The sequence below is a fragment of the Pelodiscus sinensis genome, chromosome 1 (genome assembly GCF_049634645.1).
Source record: "Pelodiscus sinensis isolate JC-2024 chromosome 1, ASM4963464v1, whole genome shotgun sequence".
In the NCBI taxonomy this organism is placed as follows: domain Eukaryota; kingdom Metazoa; phylum Chordata; order Testudines; family Trionychidae; genus Pelodiscus; species Pelodiscus sinensis.
In genome coordinates, this window is record NC_134711.1 from 302,195,525 (window position 1) to 302,217,806 (window position 22,282).

The following is a 22,282-nucleotide window of genomic DNA, read 5'->3' on the forward strand; positions in this document are numbered from 1 at the left end:
AGGTGATAGGGCCGAGTTCTGCAGACAAATAATGATGACTAAGATCACAGCATTAATTTCTTTTATTATTTTGCACAATGATAGGTTGCACATATGGACAAAGACAGCACACAATTAAAAAATCAGTTTCACAAATTAATACTTAACAAGAAAGTCCAGTGGCTCAACATTTTAAATTTAACTTTTTTTTAAAAAAAGCAGTAACAAAGAAATACGAATATCAGGATTTTGATTGCAGCCCAATGCAAGGTTTGGAAAAAAAACATTTAAATTGAAATGGACTTTAAGCTTTTAATTCTATCTTAAAAACAAAAATTCACACTATTAATTGCTTCCAAAAGAAAATACTAATTAGATGCAGTAACATACAAGTGTACAAAAGTGAAAAGTTCTGTGCTCAAAATAGACATCCTTATTTGTGAACACAAACAACAGAAAACCCCATGTTGTCAAAGACTGGTCATTACAGTATGTATACATTACTTCCAGAACATACAAAACAGTACCTGACAACACTCTTACAATTAATTGAAAGCAACTGACTTCAGACTAGAAAATTATGCATAATACCTGTTTTAGAAAATAGGTGCCTTGGTGAAAGTGATTGTGAATATTCACTTGGATGCACATTATGTACAAAACAACTTCTATATTAAAAGCTACACTTTTATCTCCAAAATTCCATATATGCTCTAAGATTTTTTTGCTGTTTCTCTTTTAATGTTGCACTAGAGATGGAGCCCAACGTGCTAAGATTCCATAACATGAAGTTTGCTGCACTTGTAAGACTGGTACTATTTCTACTGTTACAACAGCATACCTTCAAAGAACACTGATTTGTTTTATTCCTTTGACGAAATGGGTGTTAAGGGCAGGTAAGCAACTTTTTTGGAGTCAAAACTAGTAGCCCTATGTGAAGCAACTCTGTTTTGGAATGGTTAGCTACAGAGTGGTACAGTCTGCATCCACCACCTGAGAGAGAAGAGACCGCCAGTTCCACAACTCTCTGCCTCCAAACAATCTCCTGCAAACCTGATCTTATTCATGAAATCTAGCAGCCTCGGTATAATTGAGGAGAGACCTGTCTGGGAAGACCAGCAGTTACAACACCTTTGTTTGAAATTCTCTTCAAATTCTTCTTTGGAGTAATTGCTAGCTTAGGAAAGAAAAAAGTTGAAGACAAACAGGGAATTAAACACTTTGCCATAATTATACAACAGTGAACAGTATTTCAACTAGTCTTTAAAAAAAAAAAGCTATAAAAATATTACAGCTTGGGACCACAATTTGATATTTCTATGAACATCAAAGAGGTTGATGCCTAAAATACAGGAAAGAGAACACACAAAAGAAAGGAACATGGAGAGTTTTGTCTATGGGGCAAAGTTCACGTTATTATTATATATACACATACATACACACAAATGTGTGCACTGTACTGTGTGTGTGTATATATATATATAGATAGATATATAGATATATTTACATCCCTATTCACAAAGAAACACCCTGAAGTAGATTTAAAGGCCATATCCAGGAACAGAAGATATGAACTCTAGTATTTGTACTAGAATATATTTTATCTGTACAAAAGAACCAAATATGCATATATTCATATGGTATAAAGCTTATTAACAAAAAATATTCTGCTACTAACATTAGGTTAAATAGATGGTTTTACAAGATTCTTTAATAATGCAGTATAGAACATTTCTAAAACTAGGACCAAAATAAAAATACATAAATGGGTTTTATTCACAGGAAAATAGTTGTTCAATATGATTACATTTCATATTCCAGAATAGGGAAAAGTAGCAAAATTTTATAAATCTCTTGGGATGCTATTTAATTACTGCACCCATCTAGAAAAATAGACTTTTAGGATGAACAAAGCTGATTCACTTCTCCCTTCCTCAACAGCATTTCTATCTTTTCCCTCGCTTGTTTCCAGCTGGAGGTTTCTTCAGCTGAAGAAGTTGCCCTCCTGTCCCAAAACCTGTAGATGCAGGATTAGACACCCCAAATGTCAAGCCAGCTGATGCTGTGATGCCAGGATTACTGAAGTTAAACCCAGATGTAGTTGAGCTGCCAAAGCCTTGTAAGGGAAGGAAAAATATTTTAAATCAATCAAATCATAACTTCAGATTTGCCCTCACTAAATTTACTAGGGATAGCTATTTACCAAATGTCTAGTAATTATATTACTTCAAAGATATCAAAGTGGGCCCACAATATGATGTCACGTTACTGACACATTGTTTTAGATTTGCAGTACTGAGACAGGTGCTACAGTGCAGGACTCCATGCCTCTATAGCCAGCATAATACTTTTCCCTTTTATTATCTCTTTCACAGTAGCCATCTAGAGGTCTCAACTGAGATTGGGATTCTACTCTGCATAGCACTGTGCACAGACAGTCCTCTGTGCCTGTAGGCTTACAATCTACCTAGACAAACTGACAACGGGTGGAAAAGCAGAGGCACAGATAGGTGAAGTGACTGGCTTGTGGTGTCTCAGTAGATCAGTGGCATAGCTGGAAGACATTTAACAGTTTTGTGCCCTTTTGACTAGACCACCCTATCTTCTCAATATGTGCGATATAGATCCTAACCTAAAGGAAAAATACGCAAACACTGAAAGTACATGTCAAGTTTTGGCTATTTTAAAAACCCATTTTGAATTAGTACACAAAAGACAGTATTTAAAGAGACCAAGCTCTGGAAAAACAACAACGAATAGCTTAGAAGATGATGCTAGAATTAGACAGACAAAATCCATATCAATTCTTCTTTTCGACAAAGTGAATATGAGAAACTTCATCCCCCAAAAGTAATTTTTTTCAGTTTACAAAATAGACCTAGTCATGTACTAAACTGTTTTGCTATAGTTAGCAAATAAAAAAACCGCCAAGTTCTGGTCACTCACATTTGTGAGGTCATATTAGTTATTTGGATAACAGCGAATCTTAAGAGTTGCTGACATATTAGCATAATTTGTAACTGCAATTCATAGCATAAGTTTATTATTCATCCTTCTCCTGGGAAATGATGAACTTTGTTGTTGGAAGAGATGCCTTAAATTATTTGGAATTGACAAAGACACTTATAAATGTTATTGTCTGTGATGCAGTAAGAGGATAGTGTCTCATACAAATTCTTGTTAGCCTAGCTGTCTGAAAAGGGGAAGGACATAGATCCAGATTGTGGTGACTTCCTAACAAGACCTGTCTTTGATTATCCAGTCATCTAAATATGAGATGTTAAAGCCTTATTGCCTCAGATGTGCCATCACTATTCCCAGGCACTTTATGAAAAATGTCGCTGCTCTGGAGAGACTAAACAGTAGAGCATTCTATTGGTAAGGATTGGGATGTACTGCAATTTATAGATATTTCCTCTGGGATAGATGAATTACAATATGAAAGTATGTGTCTTGGAGGCTGAGAGCCACAACCAGTCTTGAATCTAGGAAAGCAAACATGACTATCCTAAAGGTGAGTGTATATGCTGTTTGGACTTGTCTGGGCAGGAGGGAAGGGCTGCTGGGGCTCTTGTACATTTTAAAGTTGGAATATCGCCCCTGTGCCCTCCCATGGAGCTGGAGCTTTTAAGCCGGCTCCTCCCAGTACTCTCCCTTCCCTCTCTCCCAGCTGCCTCTTTTTGATAAGAAAATAGCAGAAGCCCCTTCCTCTGTACTCTAGAGGTACCTCCTTTTTGGCTCCCAAGTAATGTTAATTCATTTGTTTAGATATTAATTGCATATAGAAGTGTAGCCAGACAGACTAACCCCCCATATCATCCATCTTATTTGCCTTCCTAAAGCATACAGGACAGAGAAGGAGCAATAATATCAGCATAGTCTATGCTGGCTCATCTGATCCTGAGGAGCTGAAAACATATGTGGAGAGAGAGCGATTAAGTCAATAAGCTGGCCTCGAGGCTGCGAGAACCGCCCCGGCTGGCACCCATGTTGATTCGAACACACACACAGTCCCTGGGAGAGGAATTTCCCACTGAGAAAAGAATCCCCAGTAATTCCAATTTAGTTATCTCTCTTACAAGTGTAAATTAAGTTCACAACTCCCTTGTAAGAACTGGTCTCACAAAAGACAGACCAGCATCATTTGGCATTACAGATAAGAAAGAGAAATACGTGACCCCATGAGTATAAAAGATGGGTCCAGCACACACTCACTTTGAGTGTCATTCTACCTTCTACCTTCTGGTCGGGTTAGGTGTTTGACCTCCCGAGGTTCTATGGGGACGCCCACCTCGTACTTTCGTCTTTCCTAGGAATTGAGGGACCGGCCCTGGCTGACATACTGGAGTCGAGAGGCACAGAAGGGGGTAAAAATTGTACCTGGATGTGGCCCTCTGTCTTAAGTGTACACATAGAAAGAGTAAGCTGTTACTTGGTACCATTATTTCTATTTTTCTATCTTTATCTTCTTTGTAACCATTTTTAAGATCTGTATTTTGCTAGCAGTTAAGAAATAGAACAATAGCTATTGCAACCATATGATTTATAAGCTTCCTCAAATAAACCTGTAACTGTTTAAGTTTTAACCTGACTCCTTCAGTTGCTGTAACAGAACCAGGCACAATTTAAAAGAACTTCAGTCGGTCTTAAGGGACAGATATAGGGAGCCCTGACCGTTGGCTGACAAGAAGTCAATATAAGTCTTCCAGGATAGTAACTAGTATTGATGTAGTTTTCTATGATTCCATTTCCTTGCCTGACAGTGCTGTGGATTTCTTGCTCGTCCTTGCTAGGAATGTGAATGAGTAGTCGACCAGTTGATTAACCAATAAAAACAGCCTTATCAGTTAATCTAGTTGAATGTTCCCATTTCCCCCTGGTAGCAAGGGGGGGGGGGGGAAAGGGAAGCAGGATCTGGTGCTGGGGGGAGCCAACTTAAAAGCCAGTTGCTTCTAATTGCGGAGCTAGTGCTAAGGGTGGGGAGAGGCAGCAGCCCCGGGGAGGGTCCAGATCTTGCTTCATGGGAAGCAGCCTCCCCTGTATCCCCACCCCGTACTGTTGCCTCCACTGGCCAACTCCCTACGGACAGGGGCTGCTGCCAGAGGCTCCTTTGCAGCAGCCTGCTACACCCCCTTCCGCCTCCTCAGAAGCCTCTGTGCGTGGGGAGCTTAGACCACCCCCGTGGACAGGGGCTGCTGCCACTCTGCACTGGGGCCTGATTGCACTGGCTGCAGGGCCTGCCCCCGAGGACTATGGAATTGGTGAATAACCACTAAGAATTAATATGGTTATTACCTGCTATCTAAGGCTACGTCTAGACTGTATCCCTCTGCCGACAGAGGGATGCAAATCAAGCACTTTGGAAGTGCAAATGAGCCCGGGGATTTAAATATCCCAGGCTTCATTTGCATACCCATGTTCCGACGCTGTGCCAATCAGGCTCAGCATCGAAAGTGAAAGTAAAGTGTAGCCGTGGCTCTGCCGACAGCGGGGAGCTTTTTTGACAGTTCCTGTACTCGCATTATCCTGTCTTCCAACAATGGCCAGTGCCAGATGCCCCAGAGGGAGTGGGGAAAAAAAAAAAAACAGTTAATCATCAAGAGATTTCTCTCCTGTCATCCATTTCCAGCCTGTGACAACCAGAGGCTAGGGATACCATTCCTATCTATCCTGGCTAATAACCAGGGTTCTTTTTTGAACCCAGTTCAAGTCCTGGTCTTCACAACATCCTCTGACAAGGAGTTCCACCGGTTGACTATGTGCTGTGAGAAGGAAAACTTCCTTTTGTTTGTTTTAAACCTGCCACCTATTAATTTCATTTGGTGACCCCTAGTCAACCAAATGAGATAGAACGATACTACATTATTAGATATATTGTTTTATGGGTAAAAAGTTGGCTGCCGGTGGAAGCAGCAACTAATTAAACACCATTATTATAATAAGGAAAAAAAGAGTGGTGAAAGGTTGCTATTGGGTTCTGGAAAGGATCAATTTGGGAAGCTACATTGTACAGTGTAAACTGTACAATTAAACTGGACACGGGACAGATCAAAAGTTTGGAATTATCTGTGAATCCTAGAAACAGGGAGACTAGGAAGTAATTTATGGTAATACAGGCAGTCCCCGACTTACGCGGATCCGACTTACGTCAGATCCGCAGTTACGAACGGGGCTGCCTGGAGTACACGGACTGCGGGACCTCGTGGTCCCGCCACCCGTGTACTCCGGGCGAGAAAAGCTGCTCCGCGTCTCCCTGGTCTGCAGACCAGGAAGACGCGGAGCAAAGCTGCTGCCCGAGCCCCTTCCCCCCCCCTCCCCCCCGGCTTTGTAAAGCCTCGGGGAAGCTGGCAGCGATGCAGCCCAGGCGCGCTTGGGCTGCTCCGCTGCCGGCTTCCCCGAGGCTTTACAAAGCCGCGGGGGGGGGGGGGGGGGGGGGGGAACGACTCGGGCAGTGGGGCAGCCCAGGTGCGCCTGGGCTGCTCCGCTGCCGGCTTCCCCAGACTTTGCAACGCCACGGGGGGGGGGGGCTCGGCCGCGGGGAAAGCCGGCAGCGGGACAGCCCAGACGCCCCGCAGCTGTCCCGTTGCCGGCGTCCTCAGACGCTTTGCTCCCCGTCTCCCTGGTCTGCTGGTCTCCAGCAGACCAGGGAGACTGGGAGCAAAGCCGCAGAGGACCCAGGCGGCAGGACCGCGGTGCGTCTCGGTCCGCCGCCTGCGTCTTCCTGGTCTGCTGGGGTGGGGTGGGGTGGGGGGGCGCAGCTAGTACGCCTCTCCCCCCCCCAGCAGACTAGGCTTTTCTCTGGACGCCTGTGGCAGAGCAGCTGGGGCGCTGCCGGTTGGTCCCACAGCCCCACTCTGGGCGCTACTGTAGCAACCCAGCAGCACCCCAGCTGCTCTGCCCCAGGCGTCCTGACTTAGCCGCTGCTGAAACTGACCAGCGCTGACTACAGGAAGCCCGAGGCAGAGTTGCTCTGCCTCGGGCTTCCTGGAATCAGCTGCTGATCAGTTTCAGCAGCAGCTGACTTGGGGACGCTTGGGGTTCTTAAGTTGATTCTGTATGTAAGTCAGAACTGGCGGTCAGTTTCAGCAGTGGCTGAATCTGGACGCCAGTTCCGACTTACATACAGATTCAACTTAAGAACAAACCTACAGTCCCTATCTTGTACGTAACCCGGGGACTGCCTGTACATTTAAGGGAAGAAGTGTCAGATCTAAACTGAAGAACTGCAATAATGGCACACAAATGCATGCTCCCCTAGACTCAAATCACAGTACTGTTTGATTAAAGAAATAGCTACAAAAACAATACACAATTCTCATTACCAAAACAATCACAAGGTTCTACAAAACAATGACAAACAGTAAATAGGGAAGAGGACTGACTTAAATGACATATTGCCACTTTGTAACAAAAATTTAAGGTACTGTATTTCTTAAACCATCTATAACATTAATATTAAACATTTTTAAAGGAGAGGAACAAAGTTGTGTTGCTTATGAAGATTAAGCAAATTTTGCACTTCATAGTATTTGGACTGGGGAAAAAAATGGTTAGTAATGGTTGTTCTTCAAGATGTGTTACACATGTCCAATCCAAGCGTGTGCCCACTCCGAACAATCACTGGAATCCCCCCCCCCCCCCCCCAGTGATACTCATTAAGGTAACACAAGTGCCCTCTGGAGCTGCACAGTTATAGCATACCCTGTTCCCTTTTTTTTTGGGGGGGGGGGGGGCGGGGGAAGAGAGAAAAGAACTCTGATGTAGAGAGGACAGTGTATCAGTCCCTGGGATCTAGGAAATGGAAAGGAGATGTCAAGGATGATCTAGACATCAACTTAGTCCTGCCTTGAGAGCAGGGGACTGAACTAGAAAACCTCTGAAGGTCCCTACCATTCCTACAGTTGTATGAACTATGTATAAGTATAACAAAACTACGACCTCTTAGAGAACTTACCAAAGCAAGGGTAGCAGTTCCAGTGACTATCATGGGTGGTGAGAAGGAATTGAGGGGGCACAAGGTCAACTGTGCACTTTATACTAGTGCTACAAGTTGGATCTCCCTAGTTTGGCACCCTCTAGACCTGCGCTGTCCTGATCTAGGGAGTTTGCTGGACCAGGGGAGGTCAGTGCTCCCCTGCTGGCTGCCTGCTCTCCGTCTCCCTGCCTTGTCCTGGCCCCTCTAATGCAGACCCAGCAGGGGCTCCTCATGCTGCTGCCCGCAGGCTGACTCTGTTCTCCAGGGCTCCCAGCCGGGACCACCTGGCCGCTGTGGCCCTGCTACCGCAGTGTGTTCCCTAGAGTTCCTTGGAAGGCGACACCCACCTATCTGATCCCTCTGCTAGAGCAGCCCCTTCTGCAGCTGGCGATTCCGTGGGGTCCCCTGGTGGGTCCGCCCACCTCTGCCAATCCTGCTTCAGCCGGGGTATTCTTGGCCAGTGCTGCCCAGTCACTCCAACTCCACTGTCACTGGGGGAGGGGGAGTCTAGAATTCCAGCAGGAGTCGCCTGGCTGCTGCTGGCCCTGTTGCTGCTGGAGGTTCACTGGCCAGGCATCTCAACCCCGGCAGCCCCTCTGCAGCTGGAGCCTCTTCGGCTGGGGACAGGACTCCCCAGCCACGCCTGGGCCCTGTTGACATCCAGGGTTCCCCAGCCAGGTCAGGGGCTCCCCAGCTGCTGTCTGGTGCAGCCACTGTTGGTCTAGCCTGAGCTCCCTAGCTCCCACATTGTCTCCCACTTCCACCTACAGTACTCTTTACTCAAATAACATCTGTGGCCCTGCCAGGTCACGGATGTTGCCGAACAAGAGAGTCCCAGATTCAGAAGGTTCAACCTGTACTAGCTTTCAATATCAGCAGGGCCTGGAGCTACCCCAACAGGTACCACATAGGGAAAAATTTCTAGCAACTGTGCTTGGGCATGTACAACCCTACAGAACTTGTCATTTTTATCATTAACATTTGGTTTAATACAGTTCAAGCAACAAGAATCTGCAAGAAAATTGAATTATAAAAGTAAAAATATTTAAGCATTATGTAAAAATGTATAGTTTTACTCAACAAAGAAGGCTAGAATTCAGTTTTTCACTATGCAGATTCTACCAATGAGAAAACATGTACTATACAGGTGTATTATGAATTCATGAGCATTAGCCAACCAAGTCAAGCAAACATTTATTTCCATTTTGCAATGTACTGTTTTAAAGTCAAGTATTCTTCAGGCCTCATGTGAAAGAAGAATCATCCGAAATTCACAATAAAAAATGCCTGGATGCCACACCAAAATTAATGTAAATTAATGTATTTGAGATAATACATAAATGATGATGAACCAGACGTCCACAGGAAAAATCAGCAACAATACTTGAGGGTTACTGAAAACCCTGCTTTTAGAAACAGTAGTAATTAGAAAAACAGAAGTTAAAAAAATACTGGCATAAACCAATTTTGGAAGACAGACATCTACTTTAATTTTCTAGAAAACAAAGCTATTATAAATATATGCTCCAATAACTAACGCTCCTTACAAAATTAGAGGAGTGCCAAATGCAAGTGCCAGATTTTAAATGCCCAAAGTTTGGGAGCAATGAGTCCAAGATGTTTCCAATTTATCGCTAACGAAAGATTAAAAATGGAATGAGTAATAAATAGGAAGTTGCCAATCTGACAGTGATACGAAATAAAAAAATTTATTCAAATGTTGAACTATATGAAAGGCCTCAGAATGAAGACAAGCTTTTAAAATAAAATCCTTAATATATCTTAATTATGAATGTACAAACTAGCAAATGCATATAAAATTTGCCTTTCAGCATACAAAATATAGGCACAACTAAATGCAATGGTATCCTTAAAGTAGCTGTCTGGTAACTTCTGACTAAAAAGTAAGAGCATCTAACTATGGGGGAAATTAAGCAGAATGCATTTTAGAAAACAACAAAAAAGTCTCCTATCTTTTCCTTTTATTCAGATAGTGAACTGTGTCTCCTGTGCCTCAAACTACAACTGATTTTTTTGTTTTACTGTAAATTGTTAGTAAAATGGGAAGAATCATTTATTGAAATCAATAGTTTCCTCTTAGGTTGATTTTTTCTTAAAAAAATAATCAATATAGTGTAAGTAAATATCTCTTTAGTTAAAAACATTTTCCAACGGTTTTATTGTAAAAAGGCAACTTTAAGCATATACATGATCTTGTCTTCAGTGAGCTTTTTGTAAGTGAAACCTGCAGTTAGATTATGCATTTGTACTTTTAAGACAAAATTGAATTCATATAAAAGCAAACCTGCACTAAGACTTCCTGAGGGTTTATTTGTAGTTCCAAATCCGAACGATGGTGCGCCAGTGGCAGTGCTTCCAAAAGCAGAGCTACTTCCAAAGCCTGTGGAACAGCAGAAGAGACATGCAACAACATAAAAAGCTGGTAACATAAAACACTGCAATGTAAAATCGATCATTTTTAGAAAATTAATTTAAAAGCATATCCAAACCTAAGAATTATTTTCAATAACTATCGCTACTGAAAGTGTCCTGCTCTAAATGCAGCACTAACTGTACTCTGCAAAATGCAAAAAACACTCACCTCCAGCAATGCTCAAACAGAAAAGCAGCTGAGAATCTTGGAAAAACTATTAGTAGTTTTACTTTAAAATAAGATACTGAATGGCAAATATTAAGCTATAAACAATGACTGCAATTATATAGAAAGGTCTGTGGTCACGGTGATATTATTCTTAAATTATATGACTAGCTTAGGAATTGTAGTTCCAGTAACCTTTAGGCCTTGTCTCCCTGATCTTTATAATTAAAGGTATTATTTAAAATCAAATGTAAATAGGTACAAAACTGCATGAACACTCTCACTTTGGTTTAAAACCTGCTTATTTCAATTAACTTAAACTGATTAGGGATTGGCTTAAGATAAATCAAAATAAACTATACTTTAAGTGCAACTTCATTGCAAAAGCAAGACTGTAGCTGAGAGGAAAGGTATGAAGTAAAAATCTCAAATAATTAAGATAAAAGTCTCTGGCACTCAGAGGTAGATCATTAATAGCATTTCTTTATGCTATTTTTTTAAAAAATAATAATTTAAAACATACACAGGGAAAAGCACACATCCGATGTTTGAGGGAGAGGCTTCGTGTTTAAACTTACAAAATTATACCCTTATTTTCAAACTTTAGTTAAAATGCTAAACATACTTTCAGCAGAACTGTAAAATGTACTAGTCTTCATTTATACATATACATTTTAAGTTTCATAACTGTAGTAGTGATGTTAGCGAGTAGTCAGTTGCCCAATAAGCATAAACTTAACAGGTAGTCAACTGGAGTATCGACTACTCACCCCCCTCTCTCCACACTGCCTCTATGAGAGAGGCAGCAGGGGGAAGGGGAGAACAAGAGCCAGTGCTGGGGGAAGCCAGCTCCTGGAGCTAGCCCCGCTATGGCCAGAGTGGTCCTTATAGACTAATTGTGCAAACTGCATCAACTTAACATCCCTAAACTGTAGAAATTCCCGATATGTAAACTCATAAAATACTGATTCTATAGACAAGAAGATATGCCTTCATACCAGAGAAATATCTGTCGTCTAATCCTATTATAAATGGGTTATCAAAAAGGTGTCTCTGCCATTAATACAGGAATATAGTTTGAATTCACGAAGGAGCACACATACACAGACCAATAATACTAACTATACATGCAATCATTAAGACCAAGAGAGTATGATCAGTAAGATGCCAAGGAAATAATCAAGTTTTGCAATTGAAGAACGTAATTCAAAGAGTATCTCTAAAAGCCCACTATGATTACACTACTTGATTAAAGCATTTAATTTTCTGCCTTCTTGAAATATTTCCTTTGTCCATTTTTTCCCAGGAGTCCTATTTCTAGATTTTTTCTTACCCCCACTATACTAAGTTCTCTTTGTATTCTTCTTCTTCACAATCTGTCATAACTCTGTGTGTGGCAGAATAAATTACAAACCCAAATAAAGGTAGTTAGCATTTTACAAGGTAATACACAATTATTGTAAAAAGTTGTCAAATGTTGCCTTCTTAAGCCAAAAGCTACTAAAAAAAGCATAAAAATTAAAGTTTCAAGTACTTGTTAGCAGCTCTCTCACAAACTTGACCGTAACAAGTTTCTAGAACTCACATCCCAAAAATGTATCTGAATAAATTGTAGTGTGCAAGCTGATTGAGAGAGAGACAGGCCTTCCTTTGTGTTTGTACAGCACCTTATAGGTTATGAGACATCTGAAACAAGTAATTTAAATATATTCTTATTTTAGTCGATACAAGAAGAGTAGTAATTTTTCCTGTTTTAGGCACACACAAAAAATTCTTCTTCCATAAGCTGTCAAATTTGCATGTTGGCTGATAAGGACCATTCTGGAATTTATAAATAATGCAACTAATGCCAAGGATAAAGTCCCCGCCTCCCCCTCCCCATGTTAAATGGCTCATCATTTTAACAAATGATTTTGTATCTCAGCACTGAGAGGAAAACAGTTTACAGAGGCAGACTGTGTATTGGAAATCTATGTAGCAGAAAATAATTATGCTTTGACAAACAGGCTCCCAGAACAAGTGCAAATTAGATAGTTTTCCAGTCCAGTTTTTTTAATTAAACCTTTGAACTGATGAACAAACTGAAGTATGTTCTAAGAGTTAGAACTCAGTTGTTCACAGAAGATATTTCCTAATTAGGTTAACACAGATTCTTCTGTCTGCTATTTCAAATCCAAATCAAATGGGATTGTCTTCAAGACTCTGGGTACCTACTTCTAAAGCTTTTAGTACTATGAATAAATTCTAGTCCTGGTTACAAAAGAACTGTACTTTCCTTGTTTCAAAAACTCAATTCCAACATGCCTATTTTACGCTGATCTCCCATTCACTATCCATGTCAACACTGTATTTAACCTTTGTGGCTTAACTTAGTCTCACTCTACAAGGCAGATTACTTTTCTCCCCTTCAAGTGCCTTACTTTTGCTAAACTGAAGATTTACTGCTGAAACAGATCATCTCTTAGTGAAGTTTAAAGTTTGTAATAAATTCAGATGTATTGCTTAATAACTCAATGAAACATTAGAAAAGTTAAAGTGTACCTCCAAGGTTTGAAGAACCTAAGCCACTTGATTGCAAGGCAGTGCCAATACCTGAGCCGAATGGCGTTCCAAAACTAACTCCCAGAGATGGCTGTGGCCCTGGTATAAAAAAAATGAAAACAAACTTGCCTTACTCTTTCGCGAAAGAGATCCTTTATGTAATTATTTGATAAAACTGAACATTATTGCTTTTAACAAATTCCGTTTAAGTCCCCAAAACTTTACCTCTTCAAAATTCTTCCCCAAACTGCCTCTATGTCCACCTGGTAAATCCAAGAAAATACTGAACAAGATGTAAGGTGAAACTACTTAAAACTAGCCAGTTACAAAAGATAGTGAAATATTTTTATTACAAATTCAGTTTAATCTTGTAAAATTATTTTAATAATTTCTTAAAATCTCCTAAGAACTACATTTAAACACGACACTATTTTGCCACATACTCCAATGAAAGCAGAGGGGGAATCTTTTTAAAAACCAATAAGACTTCAATAGTTAGTATCAAGTTCCAATTAGAACAAGACTGATACTAACATAACTAAAAACCATCATGTTACCAATAGCCAATATATTTAATAACTGGAAACCTTCAAAGCCACTCATTTGAGTATTTTTCCAAATTTAAACAAACATTAAGTAGATAAAAAACAAGACAATGACTTTATTTTATTAAATTTATTGTTCATTTTAAAGCAAGTCAGTTACACAACATGACAATTCAAACTTTTTCCACACAAAAATAATAACTGAGTTCTGTTAAGCTTTGCTACATTACACCATTCCAATCACCTGTTTAAATAAACATTTACAAAGGCACAATTGTGTACCTTAACTAATTAGATACATTCAAAATTTCAAATTCAGAAGTTTGTCCCATCATTTAAAAATTTTTGAGACACTGATTACCCTGCAAATTCACACTAAAACGCAGGATTGTCAAAAACCCATTTTTAGTCTGACAACCTAAATTTAGAGCCTTAGTTTGTCTGTCTTATGGAGGATAGAATCAGCTTGCTAGCCCCTCCTCTTGCTAACACATTACAAAAATCTAAAAGTCATTAGCTCTAATAATTTATTAAAATGATTCAACAATTTTCACAGTACAATCTTCATATTCCTGTCTTTTTCTTACTTAGTGATCAGTGCATTAATTAGAAAGCTGAAAGGGTTTTCCAGATAAAATACAGTGCCTACCTCTTAACCCAAGTTAAGTATATTCTTTTATTTTAAAAAGGCAATATTATAAGCCATATGATCACCAGCATAGTCATTCCACAGAATGCAATGTATATGATGGCTTCTTTGCCAACAATGCTGGAACAAGTGAGATCTTGTAGTCATTTTTTAAAGTTATCTTTGGGTTCTTATTCAGAAATTTTGCCTCGAAGTTTCTGTAACAACTTTCATCTACCGTAATTTAAAATAAAAAAAGTTAGTGGTAGTATTTTAAATACAAAGTATTTGGTTCTTAAATTTGAGAAAGCCAAATGAAGAGTCAAGAGAGTGTTTGAATTAAGCAGAAGGCACTGTATTTATTGAGTAGTAACACTTTTGGAAGGAACACATCAAAGCCCTTAAAAGAGATCCCATGCAGAATGAGGTCTGTGTATTCAAAGTAGTGTTAAACTAAAAAAGTTATTAGGGGCAACTAAAGCTCTGAATTTTCAGTCTGATTAGTAGTAGCTATTAGGGAAGTCAAGTTGTGTCATTGTTCCAAGTTAGAAGTATGCAGTGTGTTTCATACTAGGTAGGGTCCTTAAAGTATTTTTCTAAAATAGAAGTGTTCAATTAATCTCAAACTAATTTGTTTACATCCAGTTTATTTTCAACACTGAAATATCTACCTAGCAGCTCCTTTAAAAATGTTAGTACAAAAGAATTAAGAAACAAAAACAAAAAACACAAAAATCACAAATTAATTAGACCTCTAAAACTAAAAAAAGAGAAAAGTCGTGTCCAGTTCCTACTCATTTAAAGGGAGTGCATTAATTTTCTACCTTATCAGGAGGCACTGTTGGTGGAAGACCTTAGAATAGAATGAAGACACCACAGTCCTCCAAGACATGCTTCTTTTTAAATACAACATGTTTTTCAGATCAGTAAAACAGTATTATTCTAAAACACCTATATTCAAGTTATATAAAACAGGATATGATTCCTTAACTGACAAGCTTTTCATTGAACAGGCCTGTGATATATTTGTTCATTTTGTACCATAAAATTCTGAAAGCATTGTCATAATTTATAAACCTATTAGGTAAACATACATAATTTTCAATAGCAAAAGACTAGGGATAAAGATCCTCCATGCCAAAAGTACTAGCATACATTGTCACCTTTGGCTATTATAACTCATGAGACAAATCCTTAAAACAATTATTTTAACAATATTTTAAAATCTGCTCTTTGCCCTGTAGAGCATTTTTAGTTTAATAAATAAAACTCACTACTAAGAACCCAGTTAGACAGTAGGTCAAGATTCCGTACCAAAGTGATACCTTAAATTTTTATGTGACATTTACAGAGTTCACTTCATAATTAGTTCAAACACAAGATCAAATTTAGTGTCACAATTCAGATTTCATTCTGACAAAGTAATACACTGAAATTTTACCTATGTCAAGGTAAAATTATACAACAAGGTTTTAAGTGCTGTGATTTTATTAAAGTATCCCATTATCACAAATGTCATATTGAGAAGTCAAAACGTAAGAGCTAATGCTTTGACTTTAGTCTCCCTCCGCCCCAATTGAATCAAGAACAATTACCATAAATGGATATGGGGTAATGAAGGAAAGTATTCTTTTGATTAAGCAATCTTAGCCTCACCAGCAAAACATTAGATTGGGTCGTTTTGCATGTAAGGCTGTAATGACACTAGGCTTAATTTTTCTTCATCGTTTCTTACAATTGCTACTAAAAGCATCGTGCTTCCTGACATTTTTACTACCATATTGTTAAAGACTGCTCATTGCAGGTCTATGTGAGGGGGTAGTAAGAGCTCTCAGTGCTGATCTAACTAGCACATCTAGAATTTCACCACCAGCAATGCTGCACTAAGAGTAATAGCATGAAATTAAGAAAAAAGTTAAGTGTAGACATGGCTTAAGCATCGTTTTATTAACTCTAAACCCTTGACTCCTGAATGTGAACTAAAAATAAATTATGGTCTCTGCCTTTCTTCAGAAAAAGAGTAGATTGCTAAATCTATATTAACTTTAGGGAACAACCTTATACCATGTAAACATCAAATATATTTTAGACATGAAAACAAAAGCCCCTACTATTAACATTTAGAGTCTGTGTAACTATTTTTTAGCCAAACTTTAAATGCCCAGATTAATTTTCTTGTTTTAGAAAAGTCTTTGTGAAGAGATCATGGCAAAGAACAGTAGATTAGGTGTCTCTCTCTCTCTCTCTCTCTCTCTCTCTCTCTCACACACACAAACTTTTATGTCCTCTCATCCTTTATAGTCCAAGAAGTAGGACCTTACTGCAACAGAAGGCCAAACGGCATCTTATCCTTTGCTACTATTCCTCTGAAAATGGTCCAAATACCTATTCACCTCAGTTGCTTACAGCCAAGTCCTCTATAGTGTTTTTCTGGGGAAAATGAACAACTGCATTTGGTAATATTTAGACCCCATTAATGTTAATCTAAAGTTAATGCCACCTATTCCCTTTTGATGCTAAATGTGATAAAGGCTGATTGCCTGAATCCATCTGAATTGGAGACCATGATCAAATCACACCTATAGTTGACAGAGATATTGGCCATTCTGAAATACCCAACACAATTGAGCAGAGACTTTTTTTTTTTTTTTACACTAATCACAAAAAATTTACTGAGGGCATCTCTTAAAATACAAACTATGGATCTTGTAATCACGACTTTTCAATTTTTCCATCCATACTGCTGAAAGGACATTCATACTGAAAAACTTATATCAATGACATTTTACTGACATGCTAGCTCAACTGGTAGTTTTTGCCTCTGGAATAAAGAAAGAAAATTTGACTCCAAATCAAAGGTCATGAGGATAAACATCTTAAGTGGTGTGGCTATTATGCATAATTAATCCTCTAATGTCTGAAGATCCTTTCATTAGTCAAGAAAAAGATGAGGGGAGAGGTCAGTTTTTGCTAACTGTTAGGACAGCACAATCCAAACATCCCTTTCCCCCCCCCCAAAAAAAGATGGGGGGCAAGAGACATTTCAGACTGTTATATCCTTTAAAAAGTTTACAGTTTATGTCAATTTATCTAGAAGACAATTCCACAAGTTTTAAGGATAGCCACCACCAGAAACACTCTTTATGGATAACAGTCCAGATGTATAACTATATTTATTATTCCCTTTTGTTCTGATCCATGTATTTGTTCTGGTATTTGGGTTTCATGTAACTAGCCCTGATTCCTAACTCTTCATAGGGACCAGAGCTGGAAATATATAGGGTATTCTCCCTACAGAGAAAAGGGAGAGAGTGCCTCAGTACTTGAGATCAACAACCTTAGATGATTTTTGAATGGCTATCTGGGCAAAGCCTAAAGGCACTTTAGGCAAAGAAAGCAAAGGTGGAGCACAGAGAAGAGGAAAAAGGTGCAGAGGCGATTACAACTAAATCTATATTTAGACTCATTAACACAAGTGCATGATTTTACAAAGGACTACATCCACCATTAATACGGCTTTCAAAGGTGACAATGTGAGGTGCACACACAGTGCCCTGGAAAAAAATCAGGCCACCTCTTTCAAGGTGCCTACCTTTAGGCACATAACTTAGAAAATTTTGGTTAATGTGACACTGACAGCATCAACTGAAAGCCTAAATAACTTCCTTTCGTGCCCAGTCATCTTACATGCGCATTGGACCAAAATCTTCTCCATTTTGGTCTTACCTTTGCTTGACATTCTTCACTCACTCACTTTTTCTGTTCTTGTTAAGTCACAACAGCAAATGACCTGTTAGCAACTGCTTTAGTACCATACTTCCAAAGAAATTAAAAAAACAAGAAACAATGGGCCAAACAAACTTTGCTTCTAGTCTACCTACTTAAGCTCCACTATCCTCTCTGTTCTGTAGTATATTTCAATTTACAATTGCAAAGTGCTATATAAAAATGCATTATTCATTTTACATAAGAAAAATGTAATATGCATTTGGATTCATTCCTTCTCTCCCTCCAATTTGAAAATTGTTTACTATACAATAATACAATTTTGGAAAGATGCTATATTACTCATATTCAGAGATGTCATTTAAGAATAAGACTCACATTCCAAGGGGTAATTAGAGAAATACAGTAAATATCACTAACACAAATAAATTCACAAGATTAAATATTTATCTGGTATATAATTATTGCTAAGACTACCCTGCATTTTCTATTAGCTATGTATTGATAACTTACAATTATTTGATTTTTAAGCTAACACAAAGGAAGACCTTATATAAAAGTTTACACAAAATTGACTATTGTAACACTAATAATCTATAACTTGAATGCATTCAGACCTGTAGCAGGCTGTTGCTGCTGAGAAAGTGTGGCAGCCATGGCAACGGCTGCTGCATTTGGTATGTTGCTGAAAGGAGTTGGTCCAGTAGTAACACGTGGAGCACTCTGCCATTTCTTAGCTTCTGCTCGTCTTGCCTCAAACACATCCATAGCATCTCCCAGAAAGGTTTTCCTGTAGCCAAGGTATTGGTCTTTGAGCATCTGAAAGAAGGGGGAAGTCATTTAGTTCAGTACATCTCAGATAAGGATTGAATAGTCTAGTTATGGAACAAATGACCAGTTAAATACATTTTTAATATAATTTAAGAAAACATTTTTCATATTCGTTTAGGTGTTTCAAAGTCATTATTTGGAGAGGATTTAATTAATATGCTATTTATGATTACATGCTACTACCAATGTGGCATTAAGTCATAGAACACTAGAAGTGGAAGGGACATCGAGAGGTCATCAAGTCCAGTCCCCTGCCCTCACGGCAGGACCCAGTACCATCTAGACCATCCTTGATAGATGTCTAACGTGATCTTGAATATCTCCAAAGATAGAGATTCCACAACTTCCCTAAGCAACTTATTCCAGTGTTTAACCACCCTGATAGTTAGGAAGTTTTTCCTAATGTCCAATCTAAACCTCTCACTGCAGTTTAAGCCCATTGCTTCTTGTTCTACCCTCCTCCTTCTGACACCCTTTTAGATATCTGAAAATCGCTATCATGTCCCCTCTCAGTCTTCTCCTTTCCAAAGTAACCAAGACCAGTTCTCTCAGTTTCCCCTCATAGGTCATGTTCTCTAGACCTTTAATAATTCTTGTTGCTCTTCTCTGGACCTTCTCCAATTTCTCCACATCTTTCTTGAAATGTGGTGCCCAGAACTGGAAACAATACTCCAACTGAGGCCTAATTAGCGCAGAGTAGAGCAGAAGAATGACTTCTCATGCCTTGCTCACAACTCTCCTGTTAATGCATCCCAGAATCATGTTTGCTTTTTTTGCAACAGCGTCACACTGCTGACTCATATTTAGCTTGTGGTCCATTATGACCCCTAAGTCCCTTTCTGCAGTACTCCTTCCTAGACAGTCGCTTCCCATTCTGTATATGTGAATCTGATTGTTCCTTCCTAAGTGGAGTACTTTGCATTTGTCCGTACTAAACTTCATCCTATTTACCTCAGACCATTTCTCCAGTTTGTCCAGATCATTTTGAGTTATGACCCTATCCTCCAAAGCAGTTGCAACCCCTCCCAGTTTGGTATCATCTGCAAACTTAATAAGCGTACTCTATGCCAATACTGGAGGCCCCGACTTGCGACACGATTGGTTCTGGGGGAAGCGTCGCAAGTCGGGAGCATTGTAACTCGCACCATTGTAAATGTGGGCCGAGGACATAAGTGAAGAGCATCTAGCCCCTTTCACACTTACAAAAATGGCTATAAGTGCGAGGAGGTCGGAACTCGGGCGGTCGCAAGTCAGGGGCCTCCTGTATCTAAATCGTTGATGAAGATATCGAACAGAACCAGTCTCAAAACAGACCCCTGCCAAAACTCACTTGTTATGCCCTTCCAGCAGGATTGTGAACCGTTAATAACTACGTTTGGAGCGGTTATCCCGCCAATTATGCGCCCACCTTACAGTAGCCCCATCTAAGTTGTATTTGCCTAGTTTATTGATAAGATGACCACGCAAGACTGTAGCAAATGCCTTAAGTCTAGGTTTTCCACATCCACCGCTTCTGCCTTATCCACAAGACTCGTTATTTCATCAAAAAAAGCTATCAGATTGGTTTGACATGATTTGTTCTTTACAAATCCATGCTGGCTGTTGCCTATCACCTTATCTTCCAGGTGTTTGCTGATGAATTCCTTAATTACTTGCTCCATTATCTTTTCTGGCAGAGAAGTAAAACTGACTGATCTGTAGTTTCCTGGGTTGGTCTTATCTCCCTTTTCATAGATGGGCACTATATTTGCCCATTTCTAGTCTGCTGGAATCTCTTCTGTCTTCCATGATGTTTCAAAGATGATAGCTAAAGGCTCAGATACCCCCCCTAACAGCTCCTTGAGTATTCCAGAAGTCAGTGGTATCAATTAACAGGCTTTCGCACAGATTAAGACCAAATCAACTGGCATAAACCCATGTCACTCCATTTTATTTACATCAGTAGAAGATTTGGTCCAAAAATAGAATATAAGTAGTTTTGTTACAACACACAAATTAACTATCTGATTATGTCATTCAATATCATCTAGTGGGAAAACATGCTGAATTTCAGAACCACCTATTGCTGCCCCTTACTTGTCTGTCTTCCCTTTCTTCAGTATTGAAGGAAATACAGCACTTCCCATTTCCTAACGGATCTGAGATTCACTCCTATCGTTACCCCACTTCATCTGCTAAAGTAATTAGCAACTAAGTACTTAATGGTGACATTTTAAGTCTCATTGTTAAGCTTTACTACACCAGTTCAGAGCAAGGATAGGCAGAAAAGTGCTATTATATCATTGTACAAAACAGCTTGAAACAAATCAATGACAAAGCACTAACACTTGGAGAGTTACTTTTGCAACTATAAATGTGAAAAGATTTTGTATTAAAATATAAAGTGAAAGCCTAGATTCTACAGAAATCATAAATACCACAAGCAGGTAAGAAGTTAGACACTGTTGTATTGGATAATATGTAGGCTAAAAGTCACATTTTACCGAATTAAAAAACACATACTTCTCCATCACCATACTTCTCCATCACCATAATTCCTGAGTGCTCGTACAGATAGAATCTATTTTCTCTCTCCTTCCACATATACACACTAGCACCTTTTATAAAGGTGCTAGTGTGTATATGTACACAGGGGAGTACAGATCATACAAACAATGAACATTATATGCAGGGTCTTGGCACAGCTTTCCTGCCACTGCACTACATTCTTCAGGCTGCAGTCAGAGTTCCTTGGTTTTTCTGAGTCCCTGGGGCCATCTGGATGCAGGAAAGCAGACAGGAGGCTGCTTATCTCTCCCTCATGGACTAGAGAAAATGGCTCCTGAGCAGACCAGCTTCTGACATTTTAAAGCTTTCAGCTCCTCTACCATGTGACCTCCCAGCAGCTTCCACACAGAGCAACCACCTCTGCCCCATGATTTCATTGCCAAGGCAATATCTTCCTCGACAAAGGTGTTCTGGGGATGAGAAGCCAGACCAGTGGCAGACAATCAGCAGCCCAAGAGCCACATATGGCTGTTCAGGGTTTTATGTGTATCTCACAAGACATTTTGCTTATGGCTGCCATGCAGCAGATGGCTACATTCTGCTGGTTTTGTTGTCTGCATAGGTTTTTTCCCTACTGGTTTTTACTAAAAATCACACACAAATAAAGCAAGGCCATGAGAAGTGAGCAATGTGCCAACTGAACACAATATTATGACATCTGTGCACTCCACCTGCATCCAAAGTACTGTAAAGGTTTAATTGGCACACCCAGATATTCTAGGTACACTACAGCAGTTAACAAATCTGCCCTATCCCAGGAGACCATGTTGGTTACAACAATCTTGTGGCCCACTGAGATGGAGTGCCAGTCATCCAGCCTTTGGTTGAACCTTACTGAGTGTAGTGGTCAATTGCGGAAGAACTTTGAAAATGTTACGGTAGTTTAGGGGTGGTGAGGCCTGCATTCTTTC

At 39.5% G+C, this 22,282-nt stretch overlaps 1 protein-coding gene across 3 annotated transcripts in view; it reads right to left on the minus strand.

Moving 5' to 3' along the window:
- The window catches only part of NUP58 (nucleoporin 58), a 68,501-nt gene that overhangs the window by 13,824 nt on the left and 32,395 nt on the right, over positions 1-22,282 (minus strand). For 2 of the 3 annotated variants that reach the window (XM_006138894.4, XM_075919255.1), the window contains exons 13-16: positions 18,611-18,812; positions 13,095-13,193; positions 10,260-10,355; positions 45-2,095 (exon numbers count right to left, since the gene is read on the minus strand). In XM_006138894.4, coding sequence (XP_006138956.2) covers positions 1,926-2,095; positions 10,260-10,355; positions 13,095-13,193; positions 18,611-18,812 — 567 coding nt within the window. In that variant the 3' untranslated portion in view covers positions 45-1,925. Of the gene's footprint in view, positions 1-44; positions 2,096-10,259; positions 10,356-13,094; positions 13,194-18,610; positions 18,813-22,282 lie in introns of those variants that run through there. The other variant, XM_075919256.1, reaches the window with a different exon arrangement.